The sequence below is a fragment of the Canis lupus genome, chromosome 4, assembly GCF_048164855.1.
Source record: "Canis lupus baileyi chromosome 4, mCanLup2.hap1, whole genome shotgun sequence".
NCBI classification, from domain to species: domain Eukaryota; kingdom Metazoa; phylum Chordata; class Mammalia; order Carnivora; family Canidae; genus Canis; species Canis lupus.
The window spans coordinates 43,722,353-43,739,501 of record NC_132841.1 but is presented as its reverse complement, the minus strand read 5'-3'; the positions used below and the strand labels follow the sequence as shown (position 1 = coordinate 43,739,501).

The 17,149-nt window shown below is 50.2% G+C and overlaps 1 protein-coding gene across 1 annotated transcript in view; it reads right to left on the bottom strand.

Moving 5' to 3' along the window:
* SLIT3 (slit guidance ligand 3) overlaps positions 1-17,149 on the bottom strand; it is a 591,163-nt gene that overhangs the window by 76,683 nt on the left and 497,331 nt on the right. The window contains exons 14-16 of the mRNA XM_072824217.1: positions 16,247-16,410; positions 6,155-6,305; positions 5,111-5,185 (exon numbers count right to left, since the gene is read on the bottom strand). Of these exons, the coding sequence (XP_072680318.1) occupies positions 5,111-5,185; positions 6,155-6,305; positions 16,247-16,410 (390 nt within the window). The remainder of the gene's footprint in view (positions 1-5,110; positions 5,186-6,154; positions 6,306-16,246; positions 16,411-17,149) is intronic.

Here is a 17,149-nt window from a genome sequence, read left to right as displayed (position 1 = left end):
CCGGGCCCCAGGATCACGCCCTGGGCTGAAGGTGGCGCTAAACCGCTGAGCCACCCAGGGATGCCCGGGCTCCTAGGTTTTAGCTGTGGCTGAGATTCTCCTTCAGTATAAGAAGTGGTCTATAGAGAAGGAGAATCTCAGCCACAGCTAAAACCTAGGAGCCCGGGCATCCCTGGGTGGCTCAGCGGTTTAGCGCCACCTGATGAATGGATAAAGAAGCTGTGGTCTATGTATACAATGGAATATTCCTCAGCCATTAGAAATGACAAATACACACCATTTGCTTCAACGTGGATGGAACTGGAGGGTATTATGCTGAGTGAAGTAAGTCAATCGGAGAAGGACAAACATTATATGTTCTCATTCATTTGGGGAATATAAATGATAGTGAAGGGGAATAGAAGGGAAGGGAGAAGAAATGGGTGGGAGGTATCAGAAAGGGAGACAGAACATAAAGACTCCTAACTCTGGGAAACGAACTAGGGGTGGTGGAAGGGGAGGAGGGCGGGGGGTGGGGGTGAGTGGGTGACGGGCACTGAGGGGGGCACTTGACGGGATGAGCACTGGGTGTTATTCTGTATGTTGGCAAATTGAACACCAATAAAAAATAAATTTATTATTAAAAAGATAAAAAAAAAAAAGAACTGGTCTAGAAAGTCTGTCCAAGAGAGGCCAAGACCACAGTCTGAATGTGACATCATTTGAAAAGTTTCCTGGCGTTACCACAGTAACTAATAACCGGTTTGGGTAATGGCTTATACATGTTGGGGGGGAGGGGCATCCCTTAGCACATAGGACACTCTTGGAGATCTCATTATTCCAACAGGACAAGTAAAGGCGCAGCAAACTTTAAACACCTGGCTTTATGCTTACCCTCCTGGGCCTCTGTGCCTGGTCAGGGTAAAGTCGAGAGCATGGCCTTAGGACCCTGACTTTACAGTCCTTGAGGAAGCTTAGCAAACTTGGACACAGGCACTACTGGCTTGATCCAGTTGGCTCACTACATCTATGAGGATGTAGGGATGGTGATGGGTCCCAGTTAACACCCTTTACTTAAAAAAAAAAAAAAGTTAATTTAAATAAGTGGTTGCAGCTGGTGGTCTTTGGGACCAGATCTGCTTCACCGGGCCATTTGCTCGGTTGGCTAGTACTATGACTGCGAACTTATGTGCATGTGCGTGGGCACACACATGTATTTACTGCCTTCAGACAGCACACCCATCCCCCCAGGTGATCTGCACTGTTACTGCTCCGGGCTCTGCTGCTGGAGTTTTTTTTTTTTTTTTTTTTAAGATTTTATTTATTTATTCATGAGACACACACAAACACACACACACACAGAGACAGAGAGAGAGAGAGAGGCAGAGACACAGGCAGAGGGAGAAGCAGGCCCCATGCAGGGAGCCCGATGTGGGACTCAATCCCGGGACTCCAGGATCACGCCCTGGGTGGAAGGCAGGTGCTAAACCGCTGAGCCACCCAGGGATCCCCTGCTGCTGGAGTTTTAACCTTGGATAAGTTACTTAACTTTCTGTGTTTCAGCTTCCTTATTTGTAAAATGAAACAATCTCAGGGCTTTTTTGTTTTTATTGGTGAGAGTTACATGAATTAGTATCAGTACAGTCTGGTAGGGAATAATGTGTGTAGTAACTCTTAGTGGTGAGCTATTATTACTATTAATATTATAATTAATTATTGCCTTGCACGGAGCTCCTTTCCACATTTGAGCCACTCTCTGAATCTTGAAAGTCTCTGAACTTTCAACTCCTCTTTTGAATATATAACTAGTTACCATGGGTCACTCAACCCAGATGTGCACTTCTGTTTTCCTGCACAGCTTTTCGCCCCAGGTCCATGATCAGAGGCATGTCTTTCATTGACCTCTTCATACTTATTTCTGATCCTCCTAACTTACAAGGAAGGTAGATTTATTTCTGCTGTGTAAACAATATAACTAAGGCTCAGCAAGGCTAAGGACATTCCTAGGGTCACACAGCAGGAGGGGGAACCAGCTGAACTCAGAACAAACGCAGGTCTGTTCTTTCCCTACACCTGGATTTCTGGCTGCTACAGGTAATGTTTGGCAGCCAGGACCTGCATCCCAGCATAACGAACAGGGGGACACACTTAGTGACCTTCACCTCCTGTGGTGAGAACTGGGTCTGTGTTGTGCCACAGTCCCCACTGCTCTCTTGTGGCTTGGATGCTGAGGCTGGGGATTGGTTGTCACTTATCGTTGTGTTTACGCTGTTGTTTCTCTTGGTGCACAGAAATGGTTCTCTATTCTCCTGCCCCTGTCACAGAGGGGGAAGATGAGAGATAGACTCGTGCGAGTTTCACCTCACACAGAGGGTAATGCTTCTTTATGGAAGCAAAGACTACTTGATCCTGTTTACTATGCAGATATATACTTGGCCAGCCTTACTCACTTTAATATCTGTCTCCATATACATGGAAGTTTCAGTTTTGAGGTTTAAAATGGTATGCAGAGTGCCTGGGTGGCTGAGCGTGCTTGAGCATCTGCCTTTGGCTCAGGTCATGATCCTGGGGTCCTGGGACCAACTGCTGTGTCAGGCTCCTGGTAGGGGGCCTGCTTCTCCCTCTGCCTGTGTCTCTGCCTCTATGTATCTCCCATGAATAAATAAATAAAATCTTTTTTAAAAAGTACATATTTCTCAGGTTTGAATGAAAAAGGACTTTCCTTGCAGGTGGTGGTTGAGGTCTGTGCGTGGCCTCTGAAGCTTGACCACACAGACAGCCTCTTTCCTCACCAGGACGCACATGTGCCCCTCTCTCCTTTGTCCCTCAGAGTGTTCTCAACTGCTCCCAGTTACAGAGCAGTCAGTGAAGCCACGGGCAAGGTGGTGGCTGTGGGCAGGGCGGGAGGGAGGTGCTGCACACAGCAGGGGAAGGGAAGGTCTTTCTCCTTCTTGTCTGCAGGGGACTGATGGGTGGAAGAGTGGAGAACATGACAGAAAAGCAAGGTTGACAGTCAGTTCTCATTATTCATGATAGTTATTTATTTATTTATTTATTTATTTATTTATTTATTTATTTATTTATTTATTTTTTATTCATAGAGACACACACAGAGAGAGAGAGAGAGAGAGGCAGAGACACAGGCAGAGGAAGAAGCAGGCTCCATGTAGAGAGCCCGATGTGGGACTCGATCTCGAGACTCTGGGATCACGCCCTGAGCCAAAGGCAGATGCTCAACCGCTGAGCCACCCAGGCGTCCCGATGGTAGTTGTAATCTACAAAGTTGTGGGGAAAACTGAGTCAGGTGATGCCAAGCCATGGCTCCTAGGGAAGACACAGGGCTACATTCCTGTGAGCCTCTGGTCACAATATTTTCATCAGCTGATCAATATATATATCCTTGTCTGATGTGTGTTTCTGTTTAAAGACCTCTCGTTTAATATATGTGGCTGACTGATTTGCACTGATTTATTTACATGGCTCTCACAGCCTACAGCACCATAACTCGTGTCTGAACAAAGCTATTTAACACATGTGTTTTCTCCATGAGGCACATCACAGCCTCTTGTGCTTAGGAAGGCTAGACAGCCTGGCATCACTATGCATCAGGGCCACTTAAACAGCAAAATCCCCAACAAAATGCATAAACATGCATAAAAGATGTGGCACCACATATACTGTGAAAAGGACACTTGTTTACAGTCTGGGAGCTGAAACAAGAAATCGGAGCAGTGGCCTTGTTCGATTTCAGCTGAGAAGAGGTGTGCAGGATGACTCAAATTTTTTGCTGTTTCGTCCATGTCTACAAATGAGCGTGAAAGCACCATGAGTATTGATTTTGAGATCACATAAGTTTCAGCGAGTAAGCGAATTAGAAAATATGGGAGTTGTGAATAATGAGGCTTGACTTTACTTCCTTTATTCCTGAGGCAAACCCAACTCTGGGGCCAGAGGGTGTGGAGTTTGGGGTGGGAGCAGAGGATAGAGAGCCCCTGTCTGTGCTGGTACCTGTGCTCAGAGCCCTGGGAAGGGAAGATGAGGGGAAGCAAACCTAGCTGCACACTAGTGTGATCACTGATGAACCCAAGTCTGAGTGCCAGCTCTGACAGTATTGGCTGTGTGGTCTTAGAGAAGTCATAAAACCTCTTTGAGCCCTGCCAGCTTCCTCACCCACACAAAGGGGAATATGAAGCCAGCACCAGGCAAGTGTACAAGGACTACATGAGATGATGTGCGTGAGGCAGGGAATGTGGCCTCTGGCCCAGGACAAATGCTCCCCTTAGCTCAGCCACATTAATCTTGTTTGGCCCAAACTCCGAGGCAGGGAGAGGGCTATGAGGACAGGCAGCCCTGGCACTGGAGAGGCCAGTGTAAGCATGTGGCCTTCTAAGGTCAGGCCCTACATGGCCCAGGGACATCTAGGCTGAAGCCCAGTGTGCAAAACATCTAGCATTTCCGCTCCAATGGGCCTCACTGATACAGGAGCCTGTAGAGGCCATCTAAAAACAGAACTTTTGTCACCTTGTAAAAATCCTAAGAGCATGTGCCCTTGACTCCTGGGTCCTATTGCTGGCCCTTACCGGAGTTCCTCCGGCCACCACTTGGGGTAGGTGCTGGCTAGAGAGGATAGGGATGAGCAGAGGGGACCTGGGGTGAGGATGAGGAATGGTGCAGAATGCACGCGCTGCACAACACTTGGCAATTTAAAAGCAGTGAAGTTCTGGGGCACCTGGGTGGCTCAGTTGGTTAAGTGTTGCCTTCCACTCAGGTCAGGAGCCCAGGGTCCTGGGATGGAGCCCCATGTCTGGTTCCCTGCTCAGTGGGGAGTCTGCTTCTCCCTCTCCCTCTGCCCCCCTCCCCTCACCACTCATGCTCTCTCCCTCTCAAATAAATAAAATCTTTATTTAAAAAAAGCCCCCAAACAGCCAAATTTCATGTTGGTCTGTCTCTACATGGTGGTGCCTTGCTGTCCTGCTTCCACATGCACACCCACAGTGGGGTCAGGAGGAGGCTGAGAGGGGTTGGAGCAGAGGGTGCAGGGCCACCAGTGCCCTGGCATTCTGCTCTAGTCTGCAGCACAGGCCCTGGCCAGGGCCTGGGGGCTGCTGCCAAGTTCCCGAGAATGACTTACATTTTCCGCAGGTTGGGCAACTTCTTGAAGATACCAGTGGCCTCTAGAACAGATATCTCATTGTCGTTCAGTCGCCTACAAGGGCAACAAGCAGATGAGGTGGTAGGTTAGCCGGGGCTGGGGTGCCTCCTCCACCACCCTCCATGGGCCCCCCCTCCCCAGGGCTCCCCCACAGCTTGAATTGAGTTGCCACCTGGACCTCACTCACTCAGCCAAGGCCAGTGGAGCCTGGGAACACTCAGGGAGAGCATGAGGGCCCAAAGGCTGTGCCTTGCCTCGTGCTATTGGGATGTGTAAAGTTAGAGAGAACACGGACACCAACACTAACGATGAAGACTGCCACCATTTATGCAGGGCTTACTCCGTGCATGATTCAAGATGAATTCTGTACTTGCATTCTCTTGCTTGATCTTCTTAAACCCCTGGAGGTAGTACCATCCCCTCCATTTTACGGTTATGAACTGTAATCTGAGATCTGAGAAGCAACTTGCACGATGAGAGGAAAATCAAGATGACCTGTGTCATGCACCGGTCTGTCCATCCTGCACATGTTGCGCCCTCACCCCTACCATGCTGTAGCTCTTTAGCTTTTCCGCTTCTGGACAAACCAACATACTGTTTCATTAGCATGGATAATTGGAGGCTCAGATATATCTAATCATTTTAGTGTTTTCTTCACTCTGACAACTATTCACTAACCATCTTTCTGTTATATAGTCAGATACATAAAGACATGGGGGGGATTTTCTGCTTTGTTTATTGTGGAAGCTGGTGGACTTAGCACAGTGCCTGGCTTACAGTGGGTGTTCAGAAAATATTTATAGAATGAACTGATGGTCTTTATTTTTGAGGAAGCTGTTTCTAGAGGTGGGATGGGGAGGGATGATTGGGTGTCTATCCTCTGCCAAGGATGTGGAGGACAGCCAAGGAGCACTGATGTGGCTGAGCCAGGTGGGGGCTGTCTCCCAGAGATCCTGCTCCAGCTGGCTCAGGGTGATTGGGTGCGTGGGCCATGTAGTGAGTTCCAGCCCAGGTAGTACTTACAAATCAGTGACGTATTCGGGGAGGTGGCTTGGGATGCGGGCCAGCTTCTGGTTAGAGCAGTCCACAATGGTTCCCTCACAGCGGCACTTCTCAGGGCACACAAGGTCCATGAAGCACTCACTGCTGAACCTGCTGCGGTAATCCTCTGAGCCTAGGCAGGGCCAAAGAGGGGTGTCAAGATCACCAGGACTCCCAGCCTGAGCTGAGGTTGTGGGTAGTGGGACGGGGAGAGACACGATAGGGGGTGGGGCGGGGTCCCAGTGACAGGCACAGCACTGCTTTCGTTTGTGGCCACCTTTTTGGTGCCCTCCCCACCCCAGCCTCCTGCCTTCCATTGCCTTCCATTTGGTCTTTGTCATTCATCATTTGAGCCCTCTGGGAAACCAGGCTCAAGCTCTGTGGGCTCTTAAGCTTTTGTGGGTCATGGACCTTTTTGAGAAGCTGATGCCAAGTTGTGTTCTCCTTGGAGAAATGCTCCCAGGTGCATGTGTGCAGAATCTGGGCTACAATTTAGGGTGGAAAGTTCTTAGTCCATGAGGCTCATCATCTCTGGACCCTCTAAATGTTCATGAAAATCCAAATGAAGAGATTCTGATGGCATTTTGACAGGGGCTGTGTCAAGTAAGGTAAGGGGGTCACAAACTCAGATCTCCTCATGCAGATGATGAGAAAACAAAGGAGACCTGGCATATGGTGGTCAAAGACCACTGATGCCAGGCCTCAGCTTTGGGAAGACAACAATGGGGGTTGGGGACAGGGGGAACTGGAGCCTTCTGCCCTAATGCTTGGGAATTTGGCTCAGGGTTGCCTGAGGATCCTCTTTAAAACCAATAATAGCAATAAATTAACACTTAAAAACTGTTAACACAAACACAACTCTTGAGAGGGTCCAAATAATTTGTCCTGCCTTTGAGCATAAACTCAGTTTAACTATGGTCAAAGGCCAGTTCTGAAGAGCTCAATGTAGTTGGAACTAAGATTTATCTTTTTGACATTGAATTTCTCCTGAGGTCGCAGAGTAATGGCAAGAGGATTAACAAGTGACATCTCAGGAGATGCCCTGGGGTGCTGCTTTACTGATTAGAAATGGTCCCTTGGCACCCAGGGAAACCTAGTGAGACTGGCAATCACAGCAGTGCTAACTGGGGAAGCCCTGGTTCTCCTCTCAGACCCCAGCTGGTTGAGAGCCATCATTGTTTCCTTAGCACTGTGCTAGGCACCAAACACAGGCTCGGTTCACATTTGTCCAGTGCATAAGCAGGGTGATGCTAGCACATGGGCTGTGCTGTGTGTGAGTGAGTGTTCCTGAAGTGTTTCAGAGAAGGTAAACATCACGGGATTGCGTAACTGCTTGAGACAGACCTTGGCGATCTGACCCACATTAGGGGTAGTGTGGGGCACGAGCAGTACAGAAGCTTTAGCAGTAGTGGGTTTGTCCAGGCTCTGGCACTTACTAGCCTCAATCTCTTCACATGGAAAATGGGGACCTAGGACTCGTGCCTATCTCACGGGGATGGTTGTGCGAATACAAGGAAAAGTAGGGCAGTGGAGAGGCTCTGGGGAAGGGAAGGGAACTGAACAAATATTTGCAGTTCTACTACTGTTATTTTCCAGAGCCTAGTGGATTATTCGGTACCTCAGAGGCCACTAAAACATCAGTGTAGCTAGAGATAACAGTTGACATTTATGGAGAATGGACATGAGCTGGGTCACTATTCTTCAACATTCAGATAGGTGGGCCCCTTCAATCCTCACAAGACTTTGAGATTATTGCAACTCCATCTTATAGATGAGTAGACTGAGGCCCTTGGGTCAGCTGGTACACGACAGAGGGACAAACCCAGGCAGGCTGATGCCAGGCTGATGTGACTAATACTTTGCTTTCCTACAGATGTGCATTTTGACAAAACCTTTATCCCAGTCTTTCTAGGACTGATCACAGCGTCCAACTTGGCAGAGGTAGTCTGAATGGCATTATCCTGCAGTGGTTTATGGGAGGCAAGAAGCAGACATCTTCCATGCTTGTGGTTTCTTACCCCTCGCCTTATCAACCTATGCTAATTCCTGATTGCGGATGAACTTGGTGGTCTCTGACTCTGAAGTGAGACCTTCTCCTGAAGACAGGGGCTCAGAGGGTTGGACTTGTCTCCTTTCCCTCTCTACCCTCTCCTCACCCCCCTCCTTCATCCCACCTTCTGCCCCCCTCTCCTGGGCTTGCGTGAGCAAAATCTGTGCAGGTTTCCCCGTATCCCTGCAGTTATTGGGCTGCTTCCTAATCCAATGCATTATGCAAATCTCTTGCCCTTGGCTTGCCAGAGTCCGTCCCACTGAATAACTCTGACCTGGCCCATCTTCCTCCAGACACATCAGCATGCTGAGTCCTGGGTGAATTTCATTTTGCAAACCCTGCTAAATGACAATCCCTTCTTGTTCCCTGCCAGTGGTTCTACACGGTGATGGCATGAAGGGACACTTTGTACACGTGCATATATTTTTCCTTCAGAAGGTGTCTACAATGGAATACCTTGCAAACTGGAGGAACCCTGAGTGCTGATCAAATGCCTTTGAAAAGACAGGAGGGAACACGTTTTGCTCTTCAACACGATGAGCCTGAAGATGTACACCGGCTGGGCTGTGGCCGGGGACTGCCGCCGATTAAATGCGTTTTCGTTTTAATCAAGGTGAGAGCGTCTGTAGTTAGCAGGAATCGCTCTCTGTAGTATAGTTAGATTATAACTGGTGGACCTCTGCGATGGAACCGCTGACCCATTTTAATGAAATGATTTTGCAATTAGATTCGATGGACTAGTATGTTCTTTCCAGCATTCCCCCCTGCTGTTTTTGTTATTGCCCTGGTTTGTAATAACGAGGGGGTCGGAGTGTGATATTTTATACGAGTGGGAGCCAGAAATGTTAATAACGGCGTTTGCACAGAACCCAAAGAGTTCCTTCTCCAGTCAGAGCCAGCCTGAAATGCCACCCCCAGCACTTCATATTTCATTACCGAAACTACCCAGGGTTTCTCAGAGCCATTTGTTATGCCTAATGCTCATAACTACCCAAAAGTATTTTTAACTTTTCCAGAGCTTTAAAAGTCAATTTCAATCTCAATGCATATTTGTCACTGCCAGAAATACTTAGTAGGAGGGGAGTAACTGAATAGGCCACTGCTTCTTCTCTTTGGGGCGAGTTCAGACAGCAGAGATCTCAGAGGACTTGAAGAAGGGCCATAAAGCAAAACGACGGCTCAAACAGGTCATGGGAGAGCTGATGTCATCTGGCATTTTGCCTGCTCCTGCCCCTGTAGCCCTCCTCCCTTTTTGCGGGCAGCTCGGAACAACGACACTTGGTACATGATCACAGAGAAGCTTTAATAGACCAGGGGGTAGAAATCCACAGCAATGCAATTTTATTAGGAATCCCTGCCCTATGGCCGCTTCCCAGGAGACAATGTCTTTGACATTTGGACAGTCACAGGCGTGAGGCAGGTAGGGAGCCACGGCTCCCATTCTTTGGGTGGCCTTGGCTGCAGAGGCCAGTGCTGGGCCCAGGATGGCTCCTGTCATTAGCAGTCTGGATTTGTGTCATTCTTTGGGCAACCCGTTTGTTGAGTGAAAGTCACAGATTCATTGTTATCTGATGACCCTGGCCCTGCTGATGCACGTGTCCAGAACGTTTCTCTTCTACCTCCAATATCCCTAACATGAGTGGGATGAAAGAGGAAAGAAACACAAAGAGGAACCGGGGGGAGTTCATGAGCTTGAAGAGACAATCACGTGGATAAGCAAAGGGTCATAGGTAATGAGTGGAATCAAGAGAACACTGCTAGGCACACAGTTATCAGCTCATGGGTAAAGGCTGGGGGATTAGACACCAGCGGCTGGAAAATGTCAGCTGTTTTACCAGGAGTTTAGTGATCAGTTGGGCAGCAGACAGCTGTCCTCCTAAGCCATCCCCATCAGAGTCTATTAGGAATGCAGTCAACTATCTGCCTGGAAGCAGAGGGAAATGCCCATGGCCTGTAGCTGGCCACTGCCCGGTCACAAGCCCGCTGCTGCAGCACCAGGGAGGTGCCCAGGAAGGTGCCATTGTGGACTCACTCCAGAGGCCCGGCCCCTGGCATGGAATGGGGAGGGGGGTGTCCAGTGCCGGCGACCTCAGAACGCCCCCTCTGTTCAGAATAGGGAACTGCTCCCGCCTCCAGGATTTGTTCTGTACCAAACGGATTTGGTATATCCATGCTGGAGGGAGGAGCCATTTAAGCAGTGCAGCTTGCTCACTTGCTTACTTAAGTTTTTCCTATTGACAGAAGCAAGTGGTAAAATTTCTCTTCCACTCTCTGTCAATTCAAGTCAATCCTACCATCCTTTTCCATTTTATAGTTCAAGGCAATGGGGGTCTGTCCGTCACTGGGAAGGCTGAGTATTAGAGCTATAGAGAGAGAGCAGGAACTGACCCTGGGCAAGTTAACCTCTCTGACTCGATATCCTCATCTGTGAAATGGGCCTTATAAGGTTGTTATAAAAATTAAACAAGGTAATGATGGAAATGGTTCAGTGCCTGACCTATAATAAGCATTCAGTATATGGTGAAAGCATCCAGTGAGGCAAATAGGACTCTTTGTTATTCAGCAACCGCTGTGCCCTGGATCTGAGGGGTAACCTGATGGGGAGGAGACAGTGAGAGTCATGTGTCACCATGGGAGGCCAGAGTTGGCTCCTGGGCCTAAGCCAGGGTTTGGTTCCCACCATTGCTCTCTCTCATCTGGGATGAGACACACAGACTCCATGGCATGAACCCAAACCACAATCTTCTAGTTGCATGGGGGCCTAGGATTTACCAAGAAACAAACAGAATGGGAGGTGCAAGATCCCTCTCTTTATTATCAGAGACCACTGATTTCTGCACAGCCCTCACGTGGCACTGAACTAGCACCATGTGAGAAGCCCAGTACTTAGGCCACCATGTTAACTGTTCTTGGAAGGTGAGGGGCACAGGCTGGACTTTAGGCCACATGGGTACCTGGGCCAATGTACTTATGAGGAGTGGGGGGAGTCAGGTTCAGAAGGCGCCTCAGGTTAAATCCAAAGTCTCAGACTCATGCCACTTTCACCCATTCTTGTGCTCCCATTCATCCCCAATGCTTTCAGTAAAGACGGAGGATAGGGAGTGGGTCACAAGTAGTATGACCTTTGGGTTAGTTACCCCTTGGGCAGATGACCTTGCACTGGGACTCTGCTGTGAAATGATGGGGCATATGCCATAGGTGTACCTGTTCTCGCTGAATGGAAGAGAAACAGTGGTTTCTGAGCTTTTACCTAGCTACTTCACCCCTTGGCTGGCACCCAGGGTAGATCTAGGGGATGACGACTCCACCTGGGGTAGGAGATGTGGACATAGACCTCAGCTTGTCCCCAGGGTGCTTCTGCAGACCCACGTCAGCCCATATCTGCTACCTGGAGGCGGAGGTACTCTGTGAATCCTTCAAGACTTCGCCTGCCCTCCCCCCCCACCCTTTGTGAGGCTAGACCGGGAGAGGTGGGTCTGGCAGGTGGTGGGCTGCGGTGCTCCAGAGCAGAGAAGAGGTGTCCAGCGGTGGCGGCGGTGGTGGCGGGCCATGCTGCAGGAGAGCGCGGTGCTTTCCGCGGTGCTTGACAGAACCATGTTCCGTTTCCATCGTTCCACCACATGGTTAGATCAAGCACAAAGGAAAGCCCCGCGGCGACTGGTCAGAGTCAAGGTCAGGAAGCAGCGTCAGAGAGAGGACAGGAGCGCTCAGAGGAAGCAGCGTGGAGAAGCGGAAGCCGGAGCAGGCCCCCACTGAGCGTGATTAGTACCGGGAGCAGGGTTCCACAGGAACACTTCTGAAGACAGGAGCCCCACCGCCCTTGACCCCGTCCCAGGGGACACACAGGGGAAAGGGAGAAGAACGGGTGGGAGACTGTGAGATACCCCTACTCGGAAGTATCAGGGCGCAATAGATCCTTCCCAAGAGAATTACAACCGCAGAGGTCTCTGGTCTTATCACAGGCCTGAACTGAACCTCTACACTCCCCTCAATCATACCATTGATCTGCCAAGACATCAGATTCAGCAGAAGCATCTTTTGCGTGCTCTGCAACCTGTCCATCCCCACAGCAGAGTGGATCCGAGGCAGTCTCTTCTCCCAGCCCCTTAATGAAGAGACAGGCCACAGCTTCCAGTAGGCTAACAAAGCTGCAGTGTTCTTCTTGAGGAGAAGCCCTTTGGTATTCCACACCTGGGGGGCCTCCTCAGTATCCCTCCAGGCGCCCAGAAACCCTCTGGCTGACAGACATTCATCCAAGGTGATTCGAAGTATCATGAGGGGCAGGGTATAGCATCAAAGGAAAATACACGACCTCAGCCAGGGAGAAAGATGAGAAAGCCGCTGGGGCCCTGGATTTGGGGCTGGGAAACCTACAGTCACCACTGTCTGTGAACACTGACTTCAGCAGAGGAGGTGATCAGTTCCCGTCATGATGAGTGACCTCCTTCAGACTAAAAGGAGGAAGGAAAGGGGGAAGACGCCAGATTCTAGGGGCCCTCCAGATGTTCAGATTTCCTCCATGGGTGTCAATCATGGCAGTGGGCAGAGGGACCAACAATCAATGCTTTCTGGGGCCCCTGGCCCCAGGTGAGGCAGCCCAGATCCCTATCTGCAATAGATCAGGGGCAGTTTTTATGAACTTCCTCCCAAGGCACTGGGAGATGTGTACATCTTGAAGAGGCCAGAGTCAGGGCCAGGTGCTCAGGGAACCTCCCTGCTCTCACCCTGGGATAGGAGGGCCAGAGTCACTGTTCCTCTATTGTGTGTCTCTGGGACGAAGTGGTTGCAGCATCTCGCCAATCTAGAGGCTGTCTACGCTGGTTGGCCAGTCAGTTGAGCTCACGTCACAGCCCCAGCTCTGACCTCTTTTAAAGCCCTCCCATTCGGCCAGCCAGAGGTGGTCACTGTCATCTAGTCTCAACCCTGCTTCGACCTCTGGACTTGCAGGGCTCTGTAACACTCTGGTTTGAGGATTTCACATTCCAGTTTGATCAGAGCAGGGAAAATCCATCATCCCTTTCATGCCCCTGCCCCCAAGCCTTGAAACCTTTTCTTTGATGTCCCTCAACACAAAGAAATGGAGGGACAAGGGAGAAAATCTTCACAGTACACTGGAAGTCCTGAGCTTCAGATCTTATCCCAAAAATACTACTCTCTAACCTCAGACAATACTTTTCTGCTGGGGCCTTGATTTATTCCTCTCTAGCAGGGACTGGGTGATCCCTGAGGTTTCTAAGTCTCTGATGCCCTAAGCAGTGTCTTGCTGTTCGCCATCTTTGGACATATTGTGTCACCACCTTCTGTACTTCTCACTGTGAATTTCTTCTTGCCGACAGATCTCTACACACAAAGGGAGCATCTTCCAACCGCCAAGTGCTCCCCTGGGGATAGGCCTGGGGTCCCAGGCAGCCAGACGGTGCCTCTTCAGGGGGCCTTAATCTGATGGTCAGCTGGCAGCATTCACCTCTAACCCGATATTGCTGCCCAGGGCGGCGGATGCAGCTGATAGAGGCAGACACAGGGCAGCTGGGAGCCAGACGCCCTGCCTAAGGAGGGGCCTTATGCATTGCAGGAGCAGCCCTCAAATTGGCTTCTAATTACATCAGCTGTCTTTGCAATGGGGGTGCTTTTAGGGGAAAGTAAAATGCAGAGTTATCATCTGTCAACTTCACTATGTGTCACCTGCCCCTCCTTCTTCTGGAGCTTCCTGGAAACACAGAGCTTCAGACCTATGGCTTCTGTATCCCCTAAAGCCAAGGCTGATCTGGGTCCCAGAGTCTGTCAAAGCCAAGGCCTTTGATGCTCACCAGTAGCTCTCTCTGCCTCTCTTCTCTGCAGCTACACGAAATAATAGCACATAGAATGCTCTATGTCAGGCATCAGCTCTGACGTTCTCTACCTTCATAGGAATAATCTTGCTTAGTATTGATTTAAAAAAAAATCTTTCAGACAGGGTCAGTCCAAGAACCCTGCACTTCTGTTTCTTTTTAAAATTTCTAACCATTCCTGCCCTCCATAGGAAAAGTAGCCAGGACCCCTCCCATGCAAAGGCAGGCAGGTAGTGGTGGAGCAAGATAACTGTGTATTACTGTTTCCTAGGTCAGCTGGCTATTTTTTCTCTACTTAGTTCTCTCTGCACCCCCACCCTGCCACCCCTAGTCCCCACCTACAGTCATTCCTAGGTACTTGTTAAGATCTGGTCCCTGGAAGATGCTGGTCCTTGGATCCTGGGCTGATTCCACTCCCGCTCTGCCTCCCAGGGTCTTGGCATCAACCTAGAGCCTTGATATCATGACAGAAGACCAAGGGGTTGGGGTCAGTGGATGGCACCCCATCCTCCTCTGCCTCTTCGGGGACACAACTGCTTGTCAGAGCTAATTAACTCAGCCCTGGGTAGGAACAGAGGGGGGTAAAGGAAAAAAGAGGTGTGTGTTATGAGAAAGGCCCTGAGGAAGGATGGTTGTGCTTCTGGAGGTGACACCTCCAGACGGCGGTGATGCCTCTGGGCTGGGAGAGGGTTTTCCTCCCAGAGATGCTGCTGGCCCCAAGAAGGAACCTAAGGAAAGACTTTCAGGGAGTGGGGTGGGGCATAAGGCTGCAAAAGAGAGTCATCCAAACAGTTGGATCACCTTCTCAAGTGTTCCTTCTCTCCTGCATGCTGCATGGTGTCAAGGTATGGACAAGACCCCTTCACCATCTGCTTGCTGTGACCATGGGGTGTCCTTTTACCCCTGAGCCCCTGGCTCCCTCAGCTGCAGAACGGGGACCCCTCCTACTGATCTCAGAGGACCCGCAGAAGCACCAAATCTAACTAGAGGCACTCAGCACAGAGTCCATCACAGGTCAGAAACTGCACTTGTAATCGACACTGTTGTTCTGGAGAAGGTAAATTGGGACCAATGCCTTATTTTGCCACAAAGTCCCTGTAGTACCTCTAAGCCCTCTCGAGGAATTAGCTTCTACTGAAAAAGAAAATAGCTAAAGTTTATCACTCTGGAGACATGGACTGAAGGATCTGACGTAGAGGCCAAGAACAACATGAAAGAAGCAGGAGTCTGTCTGCTGGTCTCCTGGCGACCCATGCCCATGCCGTCATTCTCCCCGGGGGGACTCGATTACATAAGACGCTCTTGGGCAGGGGAGAAGAAGGGTTCTCGCTGACACACAGATTGTGAGGGTTGGTGCCAACCCATCTCAGCACATCATGCTATCAATCTCTCACCACTGGGAGCACAATGCCGCGTGGTGATTTTTTCCAAGAGCCAATGACACAAATGATCACCATTTTTAACTGCCTGTTCACCCAGCTATTGGGTCAAGGACAGCTACTTCTCCTTCCAAGATGAACTGAGAACTCCTCTGCTATTCGCCCCTGGTATCTTTCCTGGGTGTGGGAGGGAGGAAGGTTACCAGAGAGAGCCTGGAAACTGGAGGGCAAGGCTTTGCTTTCCTACTGAGCACAGTTCATTGCTGTTCTCTCCACAAGCAGAATGCACCAGGCTGGAGTGGAGAAGTCAGCTAGTGAGAATGTCGGTGAAATCTGTAACAAACTCTAGTCTAAGGGCTGTACCAAAGGAAGGCTTAGAGGGGATGAGAGGCCCCCAAGATGACATGCTGCCTGTAGCTGACCTGAGGACAAATTTATTTCCCTATCTGCCACTTGGGGAGCATACTTTGGGAACAAAAAGAAAATAAACTGTAGCCTCTAAAAGGCACATGGGTAAAGGCTGCCCCTCCCCTAGCTTCCACCTAGTCCTGGAGATAGGCTGCCACCTGGGTTCTGTCTCCCCTGAAATTGTGCAATGCTCCCCCCCCCATGCTTTTATTGTGTGTGTGTGTTTTATTTTAAATCCATAAGGTAATTGGTTTTCTGCAGGACTAACTGAATTTCCCCAATTTAATTTGCAAAGATGCTCCCTAGGAGCCATTACAGTGCTTGCTGTCCTCCAGATTGGATTACTGGCCTCTCTGGGGCTGCTGTACTCTGAGTCGGAAGGTGGGGCCCAGCCCCATAACCTGATTACCTGAGCAGCGGAACTTCTTGCTCTTGATCTGGCCGATGCGCTTGTTGGCCAGCCGGCGTGGGCTGCTGCAGCGGGCCCCGCTCGTCTCGATGGGGTTGTCCTGCAGGTAGTCGGCCAGCCACTTCAAGTGGCAGTCACACACAAATGGGTTTTGGGCTAAGTGGCTGCGAGAGGGATGAGACTTGATCAGGAGTGCCCCCATGGTGCCACTCTCCACCACCACCTTGCCTGGTGCTGGGCCCCTCTCGTCAGGCAGGATGTGAAGGCGGGTGGGGCTGCGCCCTGTGTGTGTCAGAGAGGGTCACAGGCGCAGCCGGGAGCAGGCCAGGGTTGGGGAGGGGGACCCAGCTCCCTGCTCTCCTGACTTGGGCCAGGACCCACCACTGACCCACACCAGTTCTGATGGGCTTAAGTAAATGGCAGGCTCAGGGTTTGTGCTTACGCCGGATAGGACTTTATTTCTCCAAGCTCAGTGATGCCAGGCACATAGAGCCGGCATGGTGACTGGCACACGGTGGATGTGCCACATCTCATAGCGGGTATTGCTGTCAGCCTCATTATCGCCAGGGCAGCACCGTGGGTCTGGCTTCTGGCTCCTAAGGAAACTCTTCACAGCGGCAACACAGTGCTCAGCATATGGTCACTGCTCAATATATAGCAGCTGTTCTTGACTCTTTATGGCACCTGTCTCTGGCTACAGGGGCAGTAAGTGCCAGGTAACTTAGAAGGTGTCCAGAAGCCCCAGGTTCATGGTCAGCTCTGGGCTGGGTGGCTGAGATCTGTCCTCAGGTATCTTTTATCTAATGGAGTTATTTATGAACATCTGCAGCGCTTGGGACTGAGGAAGTGCTCCCTGAAGATGGAAGTGAAGAATTCTGTGTGCCTGTACCAGAGGTTTGGTTA